Genomic DNA, 21,868 nt, shown 5'->3' on the forward strand with positions numbered 1-21,868 from the left:
CCCCTCTGCTTCGGTGAGTATGTTTTTTATTTTTACACTTTGGCTTCAGACTCCCTTTAAATATTTTGCCTCACCCATTTTGACATTACCTTCTGTGATAACTATATAGTCTGAAGCTGAGCGTTCTTAATATAAGCAACTCTGCGTTGGTACGTCACTGTCAGACCGGTTTACTTTCAAATAAGGGGTGTATCTAATTTTTTGACTGCTCTGTGTACAATATTGTAACTTGTAACAAAATGATAAAAAGCAATGTAGACTTCCTCTGTGTGTGTGAAGCATCTTTTCTTGTACTGATTGGCTGCTGCTTGGTAGCACTGGAAGGTAGGGATCTCTCTCCGCTGCCTACACTTGGCTTTCTGGATGAATATCTGGGTCAGATGGCTGAATTTTCATAAGGGAATTCTCTGGGATGGCTGTATAAAGTATGAACATTGGATGAAATATGACATTGGCCTCGATTCATAAAAGTGCTGTCGGGAAGGTAACGTCGAGCGGGGAAACACCGCTGTCGGTATTTCCGCCTTCAGGGTGGTAATTCATAAAAATTTTGCTAGTTGTGACAGGCGTGCGGAGATATTCCGCTGTAGGCAGGCGTTAGGCTGTCGGGAGACGTGCGGAAACAGGAGAAGCAGGCGGAATCCCTCCGTGCGGTGTTCTCTCTGCAGCTGCTTGGGAGGTCTGTCCCATTCACTGCAATGTATTCCGCACGCTTCTCGCCACATCAGAGGTAGCGGTAATACCTGTCCGCATACCGCTACCTCTAATCTTTATGAATTGACTACTTGTTACTTTTGCTATGATAATCACCGCGCAAGGCGGTGATTGATCACTCTGCTCGCAAAGTCGGCTTTTCATGCGGAAAAAGCCTTTATGAATACAGATTTTGCTGTGTGGTCGGTAAAGTGAGCCGTTTTCAGCATTTCCGAATGCGGGAATGCTTTATGAATCGAGGCCCTAGTCCCTTTATTTCACGTTTCAGTAATAATAGTGTCTATAAGTTTGAATCAGGGCTTTAAAGTGTACCAGAGACGGTAAAAATGTAATATTTTATACCTACCCGGGCTTCCTCCAGCCCTATAAGCATGCATGTGCAGAAGACCCCAACAGCGCTGCGTAATATGTTGACGCTTTATAAATACAATAAATAAATAAACTGACGCAATTGAACCAGTTACCGGGGCTGATTGCAAGTGAATGTCAGACCACGGTAGGGCGGCGAACATGTGCTTATGGGGCTGGAGGAAGCCCCGGGTAAGTATCAAATGTTTTGTTTTTACCGTCTCTGGCTTCTTTTAGGTACACTATTCCTACATGTTCTAAAATAACAATGTACAAATAATGTCTTAAAGGGACACTTAAGTAAAAAAAAAAAAAAAAGTTTTACTCACCTGGGGCTTCCAATAGCCCCCTGCAGCTGTCCGGTGACCTCGCCGTCTCCCTCCGATCTTCCTGGCCCCGCTGGCAGCCACTTCCTGTTTCGGTGACAGGAGCTGACAGGCTGGGGACGCGAGTGATTCTTTGCGTTCCTGGCCACAGTAGCGCCATCTATGCTGCTATAGCATATATCCTATACCATATAGCAGCATAGAGGGTGCTAATGTGTCTGGGAACGCGAAGAATCACTCGCGTCCCCAGCCTGTCAGCTCCTGTCACCGAAACAGGAAGTGGCTGCCGGCGGGGCCAGGAGGATCGAAGGGAGACGGCGAGGGCAGCGGAGAGCTTCAGGGTGCTATTGGAAGCCCTAGGTGAGTAAAACTAATTTTTTTTGTTTGACTTAAGTGTCCCTTTAAGTAGCTGTGTAAACATTTTCCTACTTTTCATGTTGAATATCAGAGGCAAATGCTTTAATTCATTGTGTGTAGGATTTAGCTCTATTTGAACAAATCATTTGTGTAAGGGGTGTCTGATATGCAAAAAAACACTGGCTTTGCATTGAAGCAGACTACAGAGTATTTTCTCTGAAAGCAAAAAAAGTATGAAAAGCTGTGGTGTCAGGTTTCACATACAATTACAAACGTTTATAACAAGTTACATTTCCTCTGCTCACTTCAGACACTTCAGTCAGAGATACAGGACACAGGCAGCTGCTGAGAGCTTTCTCACACACGGGGTTAACAGATGTAGTGTGAGGGAATGCCTCCTCCCCTCAGGGCCCGTTTCCACTATAGCGTTGCGGAATCGCCGGCGAATCACCGCAGGCAAATCGCATGCGGGTGCGATTCCGCATGCGTTTTTTGCCACGATTTCGCATAGGTAAGGCTGTATGCGAATTTAACCATGTCACTGCCTGTGTAAATTAACATTAATACCTATGCGAAATCGCGGCAAAAAATGCATGGGGAAAACGCATGCGATTTCCCTATTAAATACATTGCGTGCGATTCGCCTGCATTCCACACGCAGGCGAATTCTGAGGGCCCTACCCTGCAGATTTTTTCTGCACAGAAAAACGTGTGGGGAAACGCACAAGTGGAAACAGTCCCATCCACTTGTACTGACTGTGCGAATCCGCATGCGGGCAACGCATGCGAATTCGTGATAGTGGAAACGGGCCCTCATGGTTCACCTTTCCATCAGATTTGGCAATCTGGTGAATGGAATTTGATACAGTAAACAAGAGATAAGCAAGTGAAATATATACTTCACGGTGGCGTAGTGGTTAGCTCTCTCGCCTTGCAGCGCTGGGTCCCTGGTTCGAATCCCAGCCAGGGCACTATCTGCAAAGAGTTTGTATGTTCTCTCCGTGTCTGCGTGGGTTTCCTCCGGGCACTCCGGTTTCCTCCCACTTTCCAAAAACATACGGATAAGTTAATTGGCTCCCCCTAAAATTGGCCCTAGACTACAGTACTTACACTACATAATATAGACATATGGCAATGGTAGGGATTAGATTGTGAGCTCCTTTGAGGGACAGTTAGTGACAAGATATATATATATATATATATATATATATATATACACTGTACAGCGCTGCGTAATATGTCGGCGCTATATAAATACTAAATAATAATAATAATAATACTATATAATTCTCTCAATCCCAGGTTAAAAAAACATGTTAATCGATGGTGTTCCTTTAAGTGGACACAGCAATTCTAGCCTGGTAATTCTTACTTGTTGGATCAGTCTCGGAGGGGGTATTCCTATTGTTACATAAGGTTCTCTGCTAAGCATTAGGAAGCATTTGCTATAGAGACAGGTGGATGCACCTGGGATGCTGTGGGTATTGTCACTGTTACAATGTGCTCAGAGCAGCAGCCACAATTAACAACTCCCTCTTTGTCACCTAACAGGCAGATCGGGAGAGGCGCAGAGAAAAATTTCCCTACTAGATGACATTTCATCGCAATGTCCGATCGTTTGGGGCAGATATCCAAGGGAAAGGATGGGAAAAGCAAGTACTCGTCTCTCAACCTGTTTGACAAGTATAAAGGGAAGTCAATAGAAACAGTCAGAACTACAGGTAATGTTTGTTTTGTTTTTTCTTGCTACTGTGAAAAATTATTCATCACAATGGGTAGAAGAATTTGGCATATTTTGGCTGTAATTTAGCTGTAGTGCTGAGCACCACAATTCTCCAGGAGAGATGGTGCTTGTATTTGAAAGGTTAAAGTGGACCTGCACTCTTGAACAGTAGGAAAACAGAGAAATGCACCCTGTATATATTTAGAGAGTTTATCCTGTCGAATTCCCCCCTCATCTGTGCTAATCACAACTGTAATTTTTTTATTCTTATTACTAATCTGATCTCTTCCCTGCGTCACATGACTGCCATGGCAGATGAGCTCATTTGAAGAGGGGAATTTCTGAGTTCTGGTCCGCTTTAACTCCAGGATGTGCCAAATAAATGGTATCTTAAAGTACAACTAAAGTGAGAAGTATTATTATTATTTATTATTATTTATTGTATTGATAAAGCACCAACCTATTACGCAGCGCTGGACAATAAATAGGGATACATACATTGCAACAAGGGGTGACAGACAGAGGTAGCAAACGGTTATACAACATAGCACAAGGTTATACATGCAATCACGGTATAAAATGCATTTTACAGAGACCCGGCAAAACAAGTCTGAGTTAGTCCATGAGAAGGGTGTAATTGCCGGGGTAGTAAAATTAAGAAGGACACACTAAGGGAGGGGGAGGCCCTGCCAAAGGCTTACAATCTAAACGGTGGGGGGGACACATAAGGTAGGACTGAGGTAAGGGTGATTGACAGAGAGTTAGAGTGTGGGCTATTTTAAAGAAATGTGTTTTGAGGGCTTGCTTGAAGTATATGAAGGCTGCCATATTTATTTCCTTTTAAACATACCAGTTGCCTGGCAACCATGTTGATGTAAGTGGCTGCAGTAGTGCCTCAATCACACCTGAAACAAGCATGAAGCTAATCTTGTCAGATCTGACAATAATGTCAGAAACACCTGATCTGCTGCATGCTTGTTCAGGGTCTATGGCTAAAAGTAATAGAGGCAGGGCAGCCAGACAACTGGTACTGCTTATACGGAAATAAACATGGCAGCCTACATATCCCACTCGCTTCAGTTGCCCTTTAATTTTATATCTGTTGCATCAGTTTGAAGCTTTGAATACGGTTTTACCCTAAGGCCACATTTACGATGGTGCTTTGTAACGCGGCTTAAAGGGAGCCCGAGGTGAGAGGGATATATGGAGGCTGACATGTTTATTTCTTTTTAAATAATGAACACTGCCTGGCTGTCCTTCTGATTTTCTGCCTCTAATACTTTAAGCCAAAGACCCTGAACAAGCATGCAGATCAGATGTCCATGACAAATCTGACAAGATTAGCTGCATGCTTGTTACAGGTGTGTGATTTAGACCCTACTGACCAGAAGCATCAGCAGGACAGCCAGGCAACTGGTATTGTTTAAAAATAATAAAATATGGCAGCTTCCATAGGTGTCACACCTTGGCTTCCTTTTAACCAGCCGGGCGGTATGGACGAGCTCAGCTCGTCCATCACCGCCGGAGGCTGCCGCTCAGGCCCTGCTGGGCCGATTTTCTTCAAATAAAGAGCAGCACACGCAGCCGGCACTTTGCCAGCCGCGTGTGCTGCCTGATCGCCGCCGCTCTACGGCGATCCGCCGCGAGCAGTGGCGAAAGAGGGTCCCCCCAGCCGCCTGAGCCCAGCGTAGCCGGAACAAAAAGTTCCGGCCAGCGCTAAGGGCTGGATCGGAGGCGGCTGACGTCAGGACGTCGGCTGACGTCCATGACGCCACTCCGCTCGTCGCTATGGCGACGATGTAAGCAAAACAAGGAATGCCGCTCATTGCGGCCTTCCTTGTTTATTCTGGGCGCCGGAGGCGATCGGAAGAACGCCTCCGGAGCGCCCTCTAGTGGGCTTTCATGCAGCCAACTTTCAGTTGGCTGCATGAAATAGTTTTTTTTTTATTTAAAAAAAACCCTCCCGCAGCCGCCCTGGCGATCTTAATAGAACGCCAGGGTGGTTAAAGGACACCTGAAGTGAGTGATCAGTGGGCTGCCATATTTATTTCATTTTAACAATACCAGTTGCCTGGCTGTTCTGCTGATTTGTTGGGCTGCAGTAGATTCTGAATCACACCAGAAACAAGCATGCTTGTTCAGGGTTTGTGGCTAAAAGTATTAGAGGCAGAGGATCAGCAGGACAGCCAGGTAACTGGTATTGTTTAAAAGTAAATATGGCAGCCTCCTTATTCCTCTCACTTAAGTGTCTTTAAAGGCTACCGGAAGCAGCATTGCTGAAAAGCCTGTGCATTACAGAACATGAGCTGTAATGCTAGGTACACACAATGAGATTTTTCAGCCGATTCAGATTTTCAGATCGATTTTTTTTAAATCTTTTCTTATCAATTTCCATTAATTTCTATGAGAAATCAATCTGAAAAATGATCAAAAATAATATCGGAAGTTATCTAGCGAGCCTTCTGCCAAACTATCTTATGTTGTGTGCCTTAGCCCTGCTGTGTAAACAGTAACTCAATCCTGACAAGCAGACTACAGGCATTCTTTTGCCTTTTAAAGAGTAACTATCGGGCATAAAATCTAAAATCAATTCTTTATTTTTATCTGGTAAACAATAATGATACTAACCTGGCAATCCAAAAGTTAAAATCGCTATTACTTTTCTTGTTTATAAATGATAATTCCCCAGTTTACCTGACTCTTATTTGGTACACAGGAAGTTGCAGGGCATGCTGGGTTGTCCTATTTTGCTTCTGTACTTCACCTCAGACTTAACTAATGCAGCCTGATTGGCTGAATCCTCTTTCCCTCCTGTTGTACCCCCGCCTCCCCACACGCACACACACACCTCTGTTCCTCTGATTGGCCAATATTTCTCATGCTGAGATAATGCACTTTCTATAGTGAAGGGCGGGCAATGCATACACAATTAGGCAGAGGAGACTAAGGGAGGAAATTACATCAGAATTGGCTTCAAAATAGTGAAGGATTTTCTCTCTTTTTTTTTTTTTTACTTTAGAAAAAAATCACTAAAATCAAAACGTGGACAGTGCAATACATATGCTATGTAAGCAGAGCAAGTATTTATCTACTTACATATGTGTATTTGTTTTCTGAAATAGTATGGCTGACAGCTGCTTTTTAAAGCTGTGTTTTAATGGCCACAAAAATAAGAATCTACAGGTGGCCTCAAGCAGAAGGGGGGGAATGTACTTAAAGGGACACTTAAGTCAAACAAAAAAAAATGAGTTTTACTCACCTAGGGCTTCCAATAGCCCCCTGCAGCTGTCCGCTGCCCTCGCCGTCTCCCTCCAATCCTCCTGGCCCCGCCAGCAGCCACTTCCTGTTTCGGTGACAGGAGCTGACAGGCTGGGGACGCGAGTGATTCTTCGCGTTCCCAGACACATTAGCACCCTCTATGCTGCTATATGGTATATGATATATGCTATAGCAGCATAGATGGCGCTATTGTGGCCAGGAACGCGAAGAATCACTCGCGTCCCCAGCCTGTCAGCTCCTGTCACCGAAACAGGAAGTGGCTGCCGGCGGGACCAGGAGGATCGGAGGGAGACGGCGAGGGTACCGGACAGCTGCAGGGGGCTATTGGAAGCCCCAGGTGAGTAAAACTCATTTTTTTTGTTTGACTTAAGTGTCAAACTTAAGCGGATCTGAGATGAAAAACTAACTATAAAACGTAACTTGTCTACATATCTTATCTAAAGTTTAGATAGTTTACACTTCAAATCTAGCTGCAAACAGCTTCAACAGAATATGATTATTTCTTCCTGTGATACAATGACAGCAGCCATGTTGTTTGTAAACATTACACACAGGCAAAGCTAATAGCATCTCCAGCTCTCTGCCTGTGACAAATTCACCCTGCTCTCCTCCTCCCTCCTCCCCTCTGCCTCTGAAATCTCTGGCTAGTAATTACCTCCTCCTGCCTAGACTGAGCTCCCATAAGCCCTTGCTACATGGAGAGTGCCAAGGCACTCTGGAGAAGCTGTGGGCGAGGCTTGTTTAGTTTATAGGGAATTACAGTATTAAAACAAAAAAAAAAGTATTTGGCTTGAGGAATGCCCTATAAACAATATAAAAGGAACACAATTATGTAATGAGTAAAAGTTTATCTCTGATCCACTTTAAGATCTGTGAGATAATTTTTTTGCCGCTTTAACCACTTGAAGACCGTAGACTTACACCCCTAGTGACCAGGCTAATTTTTTCAATTTAGTGCTCTGCAGCTTTAAAGGAGAACTGAAGAGAGAGGTATATGGAGGCTGCCATATTTATTTCCTTTTAAGCAATACCAGTTGCCTGGCTATTCAGCTGATCCTCTTCCTCTAATACTTTCAGCCATAGGCCCTGACCAAGCATGCAGCAGATCAGGTGTTTCTGACAAATTTAGACAGATATGACAAGATTAGCTGCATGCTGGTTTCTGGTGTGATTCAGACACTTCTTTAGGCAAATAGACCATCAGGGCTGCCAGGCAACTGGTATTGCTTAAAAGGAAATAAATATGGCAGCCTCCATATCCCTCTCACTACAGTTCTCCTTTAAGGCCTCGCTGCAGAGCACTACAACTTAGCACACACATGACACCTCCTTTCTTTTCTGCCCACCAACAGAGATTTCTGTTGGTGGGCTCTGATCGCTGATTCACGCTGGTTTTTTTTGTTGTTTTTTTTATAACGTTTTCCTTTGTTTTATAAAAAAAAAAAGTCTCTATTTTATATTTTTTATTTCCCCCCCCCCCCCCCCCCCACCACCAATCCCAGCGATCGTCTCTCATAGGCATTAGCCTATGTGAGCTGATTGCTCTGTGAGCCTCCAGAGGGGACAGCTGAGTGACACGGCTGTCCCCATTACAGTGCTGCAGTAGATCGCACCGCTGTACAATGTAAATGGACAGCGTTTTTTCCATTTAACAGTCTGCTACTGGCGATCGCCACTAGTAGACTGATGATGTAGACATTTCCCCTGCAAATCACCCCCCAGGACTTAACTCCAATTGGCGTTACGCGGTCCTGGGGAGCAGTCGCGTGCACGCTATACGACAAGGTCGTAAGGAGGTTAAAGGACAACTGTAGTGAGAGGGATATGGAGGCTGCCATATTTATTTTCTTTTAAACAATACCAGTTGCCTGGCAGCCCTGCTCATCTATTTGGCTGCAGTATTGTCTGAATAATACCAGAAACAAGCATGAAACTCCTAATCTGCATATGCTTGTTCACAGTCTATGGCTAAAAGTATTAGAGGCAGAGGATCAGCAGGACAGCCAGGCAACTGGTATTGCTTAAAGGGAAATAAATATGGCAGCCTCCATATCCCTCTTGCATCAGTTGTCCTTTAAATGCCCAGTCCTATGACCCGTCATGAAATTCTTTCAAATGGGACTCTGACATGTTGGAGAGACATTTCCAGTGATGATCATGTCTAGGAGAACTCGTGGTGACGCATGTGATCAGTTTGGTCAGGTGATAGATATGCAAGTCTCTGGTTTGCTCGTCACGATCATGTGCTAAAGCAGGATCTCAGCAAATCAGAGCTTTGCAAATCTATCAGCTGATCAAACAAATCACATGCCTCTCTGAGTTGTCCTAGGCATGACCATCACTAGTGACAATCGGAAAATGGGACCACAGTGTTCTGCACGGCTGCCATTGTTAATGTTCTTTACACTTCCTGGCAATCTGTCGGAAAGTGATGGAGGCTACATGGTTCATGGTAGAAGTAATTTTCTACCTTCTGCTGTGGCACTAGATGTGAAAGTCTTCAGGCTCATACACACATCAGACTATAGTCTTTGGAAAATGAAAGACCACAGACCAATCTTACCACCCTCCATGTAGTATAAGAGCCATACTCTACACAGTCTATTCTATGGAGCTGAACTCCACATCAGAAAAAAAGAAAAAAAATCTTTGCAAGATGCTGCACACAAACATGCTGCACACACTCAAAAGATCAGTAGCTGCAAAAGATCTGTTCCTGCCAAAAATCCATTCCTGCAAATTGCAATGATAGTCTATGAGATCTGCAGATCATCATACACACATGATTTAACTGACATTCATCTGCAGATCAGATCCACCAGGATGGATTTCTAGATCTGCGGATGATTGCTTGATCTGCAGACAAATGTCAGTTAAATCATGTGTGTATGATGATCTGGAGATCTCATAGACTATCATTGCAATTTGCAGGAATGGATTTTTGGCAGGAACAGATCTTTTGCAGATACTGATCTTTTGTGTCTGTACAGCATCTGTGTGTGCAGCATCTTGCACAGATCTTTTTCTGATGTGGAGTTCAGCTCCATAGAATAGACTGTGTAGAGTATGGCTCTCATACTACATGGAGGGTGGTAAGATTGGTCTGTGATCTTTCATTTTCTAAAAACTATAGTCTGATGTGTGTATGCACCTTTACTGTGCAGTCAGCCATACACGCATAGATTGTGGCAAACAGATCAATCTGCATCTGATCAGGTCGGCATTGAACTGCTCACTGATTTGCAATAGATTTCAGCATGAAATATGTTCAGTACAGTGCAAATCTATGGACCGTTAAAGGACAACTGTAACGAGAGGAATTTGGAAGCTGCCATATTTATTTCCTTTTTTTAAGCAATACTGGTTGCCTGGCTGTCTACCTAATTCTCTGCCTTTCAGCCATAGACCCTGAGCAAGCATGCAGCAGATCAGGTGTTTCTGACATTAATTGTCAGATCTGACAGGATTAGCTGCATGCTTGTTTTTGGTGCTATTCAGACACTACTGCACCCAAATAGGTCAGCAGGGCTACCAGGCAACTGGGTATTGTTTAAAAAGAAATTAGCAGTCTCCACTGTGTAGGATCGACTAACATTTTCCACTTAAAGCGGACCCAAACCAAACATTTTTTTAATTAAAAATATTTAGTTGCACCACTCTGACACATACAAAGATAAACACTCCTTCAAACCTATGATCATTTCAGTGCATGCTTTTCACCCTTCTCTTTTCATAGCTAGGGTTATACTGGGGGCAGCCATTAGCAATTCCTCCATTGCCGGACACCATCTGCTCCACCAGTTTGCTGGAAAAATCCCGGCAATTTGAAAGGAAGGGAGGGGTTCCTCCAATAAATGTAAAATATTTTATATTTGTCATCATGCAGCTGAAAAAAGGCTGCCATTTATTATTATAATTTAGAAAATAGATTTTATTTCTGAAATCTTGTATTTTTAACTTGGGTCCACTATAACCACTTCAGCCTACAGTGTTCACCTTATGCATCCGAGCAACTTTCACCTCCCATTCATTCGCCAATAACTTTATAACTACTTATCACAATTAATTGATCTATATCTTGTTTTTTTCCGCCACTAATTAGGCTTTCTGTGGGTGGCACATTTTAAGAATTATTTTTTTTTCTAAATCCATTTTAACAGGAAGAAGAAAGAAATTGAAAAAAACATTATTTCTCAGTTTTTGGCCATTATAGTTAAAAATGAATACATGCTACCGTAATTAAAACTACGTATTATGTATTTTATTTGCCCATTTGTCCCAGTTATTACACCATTTAAATTATGTCCCTATCACAATTTATGGCGTTAATATTTTATTTGGAAATAAAGATGCATTTTTTCAATTTGCGTCCATCACTATTTACTAACTTATAATTTAAAAAAGAAAAAAGTAATATACTCTTTTGGCATGCATGTTTACAAAGTTCAGACACTTAGGTAACTATGTTGGGTTTGTTTTTTTTATTTTTATTAAAAAATGTATTTGGGTAATTTGTGGTGTGGGAGGTGAACAGTTATATAATGTGTATATTTAATTAAAAAATGTATGTGGATGTAGTTTTACTATTTGGCCACAAGATGGCCACAGTCAAAAAGTCCTGGAAGCAAACAATCTCGCTTCCAGGAACTAGAAAAAGGCCGGGAAACTTTATTTTTCGCAGAAAGACTGCGGCCTGTGATGAGAGGCCGTAGGTTTTTCTGCAGTGGACTTAGATCAATGAATGGGTACAATGCTAACGGAAGGTGGCGGGTGCGCGTGCAACCGCACGCCCCGCGCCGCCACTGCAGCAGCACAGATATATCCGTCCAGACAGATTTAAGTGGTTAATCCTAATTTTGATTTTTTTTTCTTTTTTTTTGGCCACAAATATATTTATATAGATTTTTACACTGAGGATATAACTTTTGGATTAAAGGCAGATTGGAAAACTGTAGGCAATAATTGGTTGTTAGAGGAATTTTATGTAGCTCTGCTTTAATAACATTACACTTCTTAAAGACTTTGATATGCGTTTAGGGCAATTTTAAATTCCTTTAAACAATGTCCTTCCAGGCGACACTGCAGCCTGGAAACTGTAACCTACAATGCAGCCTTACCATTTCATTATACATCAGTTCAGGATCACTTTATGGCAAGTGTAGTTGGGACACTGATACAAGTGGGAAAGGGCCGCCTATGTGCTGTTAGCTGTGCTCTGCCTCTGGCAGCCTAGGCTGCCTTTCTTGGGGTTTAGTAAGTTTTTTTTCTTTTCTGCACTCTGCTCCGTTTTGTGCTTTATGTACACATGTTAGATGGCGAGCTGCATTGATGACGGTTTTCCTTTTCTCTCTCTAGTTATACCTAGACATGGCTTACAGAGTCTTGGGAAAGTTGCCGCTGCCCGGCGTATGCCACCTCCTGCGAACCTGCCAAGCTTGAAATCTGAGAACAAAGGAAACGACCCCAATATATTTATAGTGCCCAAAGACGGTACGGGATGGGCAAACAAACAAGAGCAGCCAGACCAAAAGAGGTGAGTAGCGGTGCCAGTCTGCCCCCTAGTGAAGGAGTATGGTAATAGCTTGAGATGTTTTATAACAAGCAGTAATGAGCAAAAAATCCTTGTAATATGCAAATCCTCATGGACCAAGGAGGGGGATTAAACTGAAACTGTCAAAGCCTCTAGCTGCTAGATAATTAACCAGCTACAAGCTAATCAGTCAGTTTTGTGGTCGGTAAAAACTTGAATGTTAGGATGATGTTTTCCCTGCTGATTATAAGTCAAGCTGTAGTTATGAAAAGTGATATTAAATTAGTTTTAAAGTGTTTATTACCTATTTTTTTCACTTACTTTACATACTGCCTGGACTGGTAGGGTGGCCACTCCCCTCTGATATGTCATAGCTGAGCTTGACCAATCGCAGGCAACAATCAGGCCGGATCCACACTATAAGCTCTTTTCTGAGCGCTTTGTGATTGATTAGCGCTTTTTTTAAATTTCTCCCATTCAATTTCAACAAAATAAAAAAAATTTACGATTTTAAAGCAGATCCGAGATGAAAAACTAACTATAACAAGTAATTTGTCTATATATGTTACCTAAAGTTTAGATGGTTTACACAGCAAATCTAGCTGCAAACAGTTTTAACAGAATATGATTATTTATTCCTGTGATACAATGACAGCGGCCATGTTGTTTGTAAACATTACACCGAGGCAGGCTTATCTGTATCTTGAGCAATCAGCCTAATCACCTCTCCTCCTCCCTCCTCCCCTCTGTCTCTGAAACCAATGGCTAGTAACACCTCCCCCTCCTCCTGCCCAGACTGAGCTCCCATGAGCCCTTGCTACTGCCTTGGCTCTCTGAAAACCTGTGGGCGTGGCTTTTTTAGTTTATAGGGTATTAGAGTATTAAAACAAAAACAAAAAAGTATTTGGCCTGAGGAATGCCCTATAAACAATAGGAAAGGAACACAATTATGCAATGTGTAAAAGTTCACCTCGGATCCACTTTAATGTAAGTGAATGGGAGAAATTTTTAGAAAGCACCAATCAATCACACAGCGCTCAGTAAAGTGCTTATAGTGTGAATCCGGCCTTAGTGGGCCTATGTAAAGTAAAACTGAAGACAAAGTCAAGTATTTAACAATGGAGAGGGAAGATGCTATAGAGCAGTGGTCCCCAAACTTTTACGGTCAAGGGCCGGGTCAACATACTTCAGACTGCTGGGGGGCCAGAACATACATAAAATGATGTTGAAAAACATTACATTTTATCTAACTATTGTAAACAGTGCCTATTAACACACGCAGCCCGTATGTCTCTCCGTTAAGAAAAAGACTTTGCATTACATTGCCAATTCCCCTCGATCATACCCGGAGAACTCCCAGCAGCAGCCATTAAAGTGAACCTCCAGACTAAAAATCGACTCAGCAGCACTGAAAAGGCTTGGTGTTTCTTTAACAGTTTCACAGCATCAGAACTTTGTTTCTCTTATACAAGCCTCATTTTTAGATACACAGAAGAAAACTGCCCGGGCATTTTTCCCCTGATGCTGTGCAAAGCATGATGGGATTTCTGATGGTGTTGCTCTCGTTCTGCTGTTTTGGTGCAAAAAATAATTTTCTTACATTTTGAACTTGACATTTGAAGCCTAGCATGTGCAGCTGGGAGGGGTGATCAGGACACAGGATAGTTGGAACTGTGTCTCCTGCTCCCTGTCACCTCCTTTCAACCAAAAAGATGGCTGCCCCCATGACAAAGATGGCAGCCCCCATGAATCACAAACCTGTGCCTGTTCTTTTAAAACAGGGCGAGTAAGAGATTATATTACCAATCTATTCTAATTAACATAACTAATGTAACTCAATGACAGTATGTTTAGTCTGAAGTTCCCCTTTAAGTCACATGGCACCCGACGAATGTCTTTGGGAGCCAGACAGTAAAGCATACCCAGGTGAAAAGCTGCCATCCAATTGGACAGCAGTGTCATCTGATGCGGAATTGGATTGGAAGCCAGCAGATAACTGCTCACTGGCTTATATGTGGATGGGTGGTGCCAGCACTGTTATGTGCTATATGTGGCCCGCTGATATTTAAAAGTGCAGCGGGCCGCATCTATAAGTTATACATTTTGTGTTGCGGGAGGGGGGCAGTGAAAAAGCCGCAGGGGGCGGCATTTGGCCACTTGGGCTGTAGTTTGAGGACCACTGCTATAGAGCCTTCACATTCCTCTCACTATCCCCTTGTTCCAGCGTGGTCACCCCCGTTGCACGTATTGGACAAATATGCCTTCAGGTCTTCTTGAAACCCTTTTGAAGCACTAGCATCCCTGAGTGCTTTCAAACATGGGCTGCTCCGTTCTGCGCATGCATGTGTATGCACATGCACAGTACGGAGCCACCTGTATTTCGGAAGCACTCATGGAAACATTTGAACCGGGGACAGCGCTGGGACTGTGAGAGGAACGGGGAAGGCTCTTTGAGATCCAGAGTCTTCCCTCTCCATAGGTAAGTAGGTGTATTTAAAGGGACTCTGACCTCTAAATAAAAACAAAATTTGTACTCGCCTGGGGCTTTCTGCAGCCCACCGTAGGTCGGGAGGTACCACGGCGTCCATCTGGCTCTTCTCCCTGGGCCTGTCCAGAAATGGCTGCCCGGTGGCTCCCGGCGACACTGGGCCCGAGTGTCGGGCTCCTCTTCCTTAAACGTCATAGCGGTCGTCATCACGGTGGCCGGTGTGACAGTAATGCGGTTTAATCGCGCATGCGCAGTACTGTCACGTCGGCCGCCGTGATGACGCGGGGCAGCCGGCGTGGTGACGCCAGCCGTGACGTTTAAGGAAGAGGAGCCCGACACTTGGGCCCAGTGTCGCCCGGAGCCGCCGGGCAGCCATTTCTGGACAGGCCCAGGGAGAAGAGCCAGAAGGACGCTGTGGGACCTCCCGACCTACGGTGGGCAGCAGAAAGCCCCAGGCGAGTACCAATTTGGTTTTTATTCAGAGCTCGGAGTCCCTTTAACACCCCCATCATTCACATCAGCAACTGTATGGCAACGATCAGAGGAAAGACTGATTTTGGTTTTCAGGCATGGGAAAACTGAAAAGCGGAATTTGTAGATTGTTGATGATGTTTAGTTTTAACTGCATTCATTACTTACAGCTTCTAAAAAGCCCCCCTTTGCCTTTTCTAACCCCAGAGATTTCACAGATGCTTGACTAGAGCTAGTCCCAATCTGTCACAAGTTTTGAGTCTGCTGCATCCGCTGGCAGTATATAATACAAATAAGGTTTGGTTGACTCTTCCTTCTTGTCTCTCAGTTCCAGTGTGACAGTTCCTCCGCAGCAGGAGTCGCTGCCGCAGCCGGGTTTGCAGAAGTCTGTCTCCAATTTACAGAAGCCGAACACAGTGAACAGTCAGGAGGTGAGTAGTGTGAACAGAGAATTCTCCTTCCTGCAAAGCTATACCGACTCAGGAAGTGAAAGCCAAGCTAGCAAATAAAAGCTACCAGAAGGATGTGGATTTTTCCTTTTAAAATTGTACCAGTTGCCTGACTCTCCTGCTGATCCTGTGTCTCTATTACTTTTAGTCACAGGCCCATAACAAGCATGCGGATCAGGTGCTCTGACTGAAGTCAGACTGGATTAGCTGCATGCTTGTTTCAGGTGTGTGATTCACCCACTAATGCAGCCAAATAGATCAGCAGGACAGGCAAGGAACTGGTATAATTTAAAAGTAAATAAACTGATTCTGAGGAAACATCCATATCCCTCTCAGTTAAGGTTTCCTTTACCTGGTTGCTTTAACCTGCTGGGCGGTCTGGACGAGCTCAGCTCGTCCAGTACCGCCGGAGCCTGCCGCTCAGGCCCTGCTGGGCCGATTTGGCTGAAATAAAAAGCAGCACACGCAGCCGGCACTTTGCCAGCCGCGTGTGCTGCCTGATCGCCGCTGCAGTGCGGCGATCCGCCGCATGCAGCGACGAAAGAGGGTCCCCCCAGCCGCCTGAGCCCAGCGTAGCCGGAACAAAAAGTTCCGGCCAGCGCTAAGGGCTGGATCGGAGGCGGCTGACGTCAGGACGTCGGCTGACGTCCATGACGTCACTCCGCTCGTCGCCATGGCGACGAGGTAAGCGAAACACGGAAGGCCGCTCATTGCGGCCTTCCGTGTTATTTCTTGCCGCCGGAGGCGATCAGAAGATCGCCTCCGGAGCGCCCTCTAGTAGGCTTTCATGCAGCCAACTTTCAGTTGGCTGCATGAAATAGTTTTTTTTTTATTAAAAAAAAAACCCTCCCGCAGCCTCCCTGGCGATCTTAATAGAACGCCAGGCAGATTAAAGGGCAGGTTCTGTGTCAATTTGACATTCTATTGATCTTCTTCTAATATAAAGCTATAACTACCTGCTGGGTTTTTTGTTCCAATCTCTCCCCAAGCCCCAGTGCCCGCTGGCTTCTGGCACATAGCCTCGTCCTGTGTCTGCCGGCTTGTGGCACATAGCCTCGCTCCGTGTCTGCTGGCTTCTGTCACGTAGCCTCGTCCCGAGTCTTCCAGCATCTGGCACGTAGCCTCGCCCAGCGTCTGCCAGCTTGTAGCATGTGGCCTCGCCCCGTGTCTGCCAGCTTGTGGCATGTAGCCTCACTCCGTGTCTGCCGTCTTCTGGCATGTATCCTCGTCCCGAGTCTTCCAGCATCTGGCACGTAGCCTCGCCCCGTGTCTGCCAGCTTGTGGCACGTAGCCTCGCCCCATGTCTGCTGGCTTCTGGCACATAGCCTCGCTCTGTGTCTTCCGGCTTCCGGCACGTAGCCTCGCTCCGTGTCTGCCGACTTCTGGCACGTAGCCCCGCTCTGCATTTGCTGGCTTCTGGCACGTAGTCTCGCCCTGTGTCTGCCAGCTTGTGGCATGTAGCCTCGCTCCATGTCTGCCGACTTCTGGCACGTAGCTTTGCCCCATGTCTGCCGACTTCTGGCACGTAGCTTTGCCCCGTGTCTGCCGACTTCTGGCACGTAGCTTTTCCCGTGTCTCCCGGCTTCTGGCACGTAGCCTCGCCCCGGGTCTGCCAGCTTGTGGCACGTAGCCTCGCTTCCGTGTCTGCCCGCTTCTGGCGCGTAGCCTCGCTCCGTGTCTGCCGACTTCTGGCACGTAGCCTCGCTCCGTGTCTGCTGACTTCTGCCACTTAGCCTCGCTCCGTGTCTGCCGACTTCTGGCACTTAGCCTCGCTCCGTGTCTGCCGGCTTCTGGCATGTAGCCTCACTCCGTGTCTGCGAGCTTGTCATGTAGCCTCGCTCCGCCTCTGCCGGCTTGTGGCACGTAGCCTCACTCCGTGTCTGCCAGCTTGTGGCACGTAGCCTCGCTCCATGTCTGCCGGCTTCTGGCACTTAACCTCGCTCCGTGTCTGCCGACTTCTGACACGTAGCCTCGCCTCGTGTCAGCAATCAATCGGAAATCGGCCTGCGGTGTATGGGCAGGCATAAGATTTGGTTAGATAGGGATCTGTCTCTTGGTTGATCTACCCATAAATTGCCTGATGTATTGGCACCTTTAGTGAAAGAAGGATGAGTACACACATCTAATTATGATTGGCCAATTTTAGCACTTCCATGTAGTATGAAAGCTTACCTATACTATCTGTTAATAGTATTCAAAATCTGTTGGCCCTCCTACTACATAGAGGTGGTAAAATTGGCCACTCATTGGCTAATCAAAAGTGGATGTGCGTACCAGGCTTCAGGGTGCATACACGCATCTAATTTTGATTGGCCAATAGGACCACTTCCAGGTAGTATCAAGGCCAGCAGATTTTGAAAAATATGAACAGATTGTGTCGGTAAGCTCTCATATCTGCATGGAAAAATTGGCACCATTACTCACATTGTCGTATTACTGGTCAGTCAAAATTGTATGTGTGTGTGCACCTCAACAAACGTATGTGTTTGGGTTCACAAGAAATTAAAGCATTTTTAAAAATTTGATTTTAGGTTTGACATCTATATAAATTGGCGTCTGTGTTCCATTTGCAAGCAAAGCTGTTCATATTACAAAAAAAATAAAACTTGATAGAACTTTGGCCCTTACTCATGTCTTTTCTTACCTTGCAGAATATAAATTTAGTGCCAGGTGGGCCAAAGTCATGGGCTCAGCTGAACGGAAAGCCAGCAGGACAAGAAGGTGGTAAGTGATGAACAGAGTATACAAAGTGTGCAATTCTACCGTGCTGTGCCTCACTGTAAAGCCTGCAGACTGTTGGGTAATATTGATAGTAACCAGTTCTGGGGGGAGATTATAACACCAGGAATTCTTTTAAAGTATAGTGTGTTTTTTAATCTGTTTTTGTATGTGTATTGACTTTGTGATATAATATGAAATACACTTGAGTCCGCCCCTCTTTCCACCATGGGCAATTGCCCTTAAAAAAATCACTCCTCACCTGACTAGGTGTGATGGGAAGGGAGTGACCTCTTGGTATTTAAGCACTCACTTGTAATGGTCATATAAGCTACGACTAAGGACCCAGTACGGTCAGAAACGTGTCAGCTTGCATGCTGCCATGCTTTTTTGCTAATTTCCTATTGATGATTTAATAAACTAAATATTTGATCGGAAGGAAGGCGTGCAGAGGTTTTTTGCACTACTGGGACTCTGATCTGTGAATGGGAATACGTTCCATTCACTGTTCGCTACTCTGCGTGTGGGTCATAGATATACATGTGGGTCATAGATATACTGTCTGTAAAACAGTAAGTTGTAAATGCCAGAGTACAGTATCATTTGTGTGTAGTACGCTGCACTGCATTTGCCTGGGGGTGGAGTTACAAGCCCCATTCTCGAAGGATTAAATGTTGATCTCTCTCCGATCAGAGAGAGATCTGTCTCTTGGTCGTTATGCTGCTTAAAGGAATACTATCGATTCACATATTTTTTTCAATTGACACAGGAATTGTTTGGGAAGTGCTGCTAAGTATTGGTGTCAACATTTTAGTAGCAACTTCTTTGTTTACTGTTAGCAAAATACTTTCAATCTTTACTGACACCAAAACTGATAGCTGACTGAGCCATGAGGAGAGGGGAAATTCCCCTCACACTTGATCAGTTAACTCTATGTGTAGCTCTGTGTGTGACAGAGAGCTCCCAACAGCTGAAACTTCTGTGTCCTGTGTTTCAGACTGGTGTGTCTAAAGAGAGCAGAGGAAATGTAACTAATTCTCACAGCTTTTCATACTGTTTTTGCTTTTAGAGTTTGATACGTTTGATATTTGCTTTCTGTAGTCTGATATACAATGCTGGCTGTGCATTGAAGCAGACATCCCTTCTGCTATTGATTTGTCCCAATATAGCTAAATCCTACCCTTAATAAATTACAGTTTTTGCCTCTGATATTTAACATGAAAAGTAGGAAAATTTTTCCACAGCTACTTAGACATTATTTGTACACTGTCATTTTAGAACACTTGGGTATCGATAGTATTCCTTTAAATAGTTATATGTATGGCTACACCTAGCTATTTTGTTAATCTCTTTTGTTATCTGCAGGTTCAAGGGGCTCAAACCGACTGTTGTCCTTCTCTCCCGAGGAATTTCCAACGCTGAAAGCAGCTGGCGAGCAAGACAAGGCTGGCAAAGAAAAGAGCGGCTTAGATCAGTCGTATGGGCCAGGACCAAGCCTCCGCCCCCAGAGTAAGCCCCTCGCCCTGCTTCCCGGTAACCGCTCTGACTGTTTTATTGTCTGTCTTCCCCTTTCCCTTTTTTACACTAAGAATGTTGGTGCTGATTTATTTAGACAAGTACAAATGCTGACGCCCTTGCCAAGAGCAACCACTCAAGTTATATTCGGTTACATGAGTGAGTGGGTGCTCTGGTCAAATGCTTCACTTTTTCTAAATCTTTCTTTGCATGTATCTGAGAAATTAGCACCACTCTTTCAAGTAAACCTGAAGGGAATAAAAAACTGCCCCTGAGGGGTACTTACCTCGGGAGAGGGAAGCCTCTGGATCCTAACGAGGGTCCCCTGCTCCCCCTCTGCAGCCCCAATCCAGCGCTGGCTCCCCCAGAGAAAGGGCCACCACAACATTGGCATCTGTGAGCCTCGTGCAGGTGCAGTAGCTGCTTGCCGATTGGGTTCTAGCGGAAACAGCCGGGCCCGATCGGGTCCACTCTCCTGCACATGTGCGCAAGCCAACTGCACAGCAGAGCAGACTTGAACAGGCTCGGGTATTTCCGCTGGAGTCTAAGCTGCGAACTGCTACTGCATCTGTGCGAGACGCATACTTTTTGCAGGGTCCCAGCGGTGGAAGCTGTTTCGCCCTTGTCGGCGGACTTTCCGGGGGAGCCAGCGCTGGATCAGAGGTGGTAAGGAGCATGAGGGAAGCCTCACTAGTATCCAGAGGCTTCCCCCTCCTAAGGTAAGTACCTCCTGGGGTACTTTTTTCACTACAGGTACTTTTTTAATGTGTTGGAATAGGCAGCATTTCTGGACTGTTGGTAGATTTCTGCACTGAGCCCCCCCAGGAACTACAAACGCACCTTGAGGTGCGTTTGTAGTTCCTGGGGGGGCTCAGCGCATCTCTGATGGAGGCCATTAGGAGGCGGCCTGGTGTCGCGCTGATCCACCTTTTGCGCAATTTTCAATTTTCGATTTTATTTGATTAGCCTCACCCAGGCTATGCATATACATAGGTTAGGATTTAGTTAGTGTTAGGCCCCTCCCATGGAGGATTGACTTCTTCGCAGTGGGAGGGACGAGTACTTAATAGGTTGCATGCAAGCTGTTAATGGAAACCAACATCCTCCTCTAGTGGTAGACAGGTCATGTGTATGCTCGGTGTGTATTCGGCCCCACAAGTGGGGCTTGCACTCTTTTGCAGGTAGGCACTAGTCTGTTTTTAAGTAGCGCTGCTTATTTCCTTGCTATGTACTAGATTTCTGCACTGACGATAAAAATTAAAAAAACAACAAATCATTCAATATAGACCTTAAATCTAATGAAGAACTCTAGAAACGTTGGGTGTGCTATAACGATAGAAAGATCAATCGTATTTGGATTGGCAATTTCATCTCTTTGCAGAATTGATTTTGCTTAGCGAATTTTTTTTTTTTTACCAAAAGGAATGTTTATGCTGAGAGAAAAGCAAAATTTGATAAAACCAAAAATCTGTTGAACGTGTTGATCAGACAGGATTGAAAATCTACAGTAGGTTGACTGGGAGCAGGAGGGGTAATCAGTCGATAGGCAAGGCTGCGGTTTGATAGATTTCCTGCTGGAATCTGTTGAAAATCATGTGCTGTGTACGTGAACGGAATCAATCCCAATCCGATCCGATTCGGATGAGAGAGTGATCGATCGGGTAGGCCTCTGTCTGAACCAGCCCTTATGAAAGGTGTTCTGGTAAAATGCTCCCACTTATTGTAAAGTGGTGTCTTTTCTCACCCCTGCACAGAAATTATACCTCTGCGCTCTATTATACTCCCTCTACATCACATGCACTCCAGCACACATTGTAGCTAGTATGGATGGAGTGTGTATGGGGAGAATGGAGAATGTTGTGCATGCATCTAAAGGTGTGTACACACATCAGATAAGTCTTTGGGAAATGAAAGATCACAGACCACTTTTACCCCCTTCCATGTAGTATG

The 21,868-nt window shown here is 44.8% G+C and overlaps 1 protein-coding gene across 5 annotated transcripts in view; it reads left to right on the plus strand.

The window, feature by feature from the left end:
• The window catches only part of PRRC2B (proline rich coiled-coil 2B), a 162,504-nt gene that overhangs the window by 67,230 nt on the left and 73,406 nt on the right, over nt 1-21,868 (plus strand). For 4 of the 5 annotated variants that reach the window (XM_068248862.1, XM_068248865.1, XM_068248866.1 and 1 more), the window contains exons 2-6: nt 3,297-3,466; nt 12,103-12,280; nt 15,565-15,667; nt 18,337-18,409; nt 19,769-19,936. In XM_068248862.1, the coding sequence (XP_068104963.1) occupies nt 3,352-3,466; nt 12,103-12,280; nt 15,565-15,667; nt 18,337-18,409; nt 19,769-19,936 (637 nt within the window). In that variant the 5' untranslated portion in view covers nt 3,297-3,351. The remainder of the gene's footprint in view (nt 1-3,296; nt 3,467-12,102; nt 12,281-15,564; nt 15,668-18,336; nt 18,410-19,768; nt 19,937-21,868) is intronic. The other variant, XM_068248864.1, reaches the window with a different exon arrangement.

This window comes from Hyperolius riggenbachi, chromosome 8 (assembly GCF_040937935.1).
Source record: "Hyperolius riggenbachi isolate aHypRig1 chromosome 8, aHypRig1.pri, whole genome shotgun sequence".
NCBI lineage: Eukaryota > Metazoa > Chordata > Amphibia > Anura > Hyperoliidae > Hyperolius > Hyperolius riggenbachi.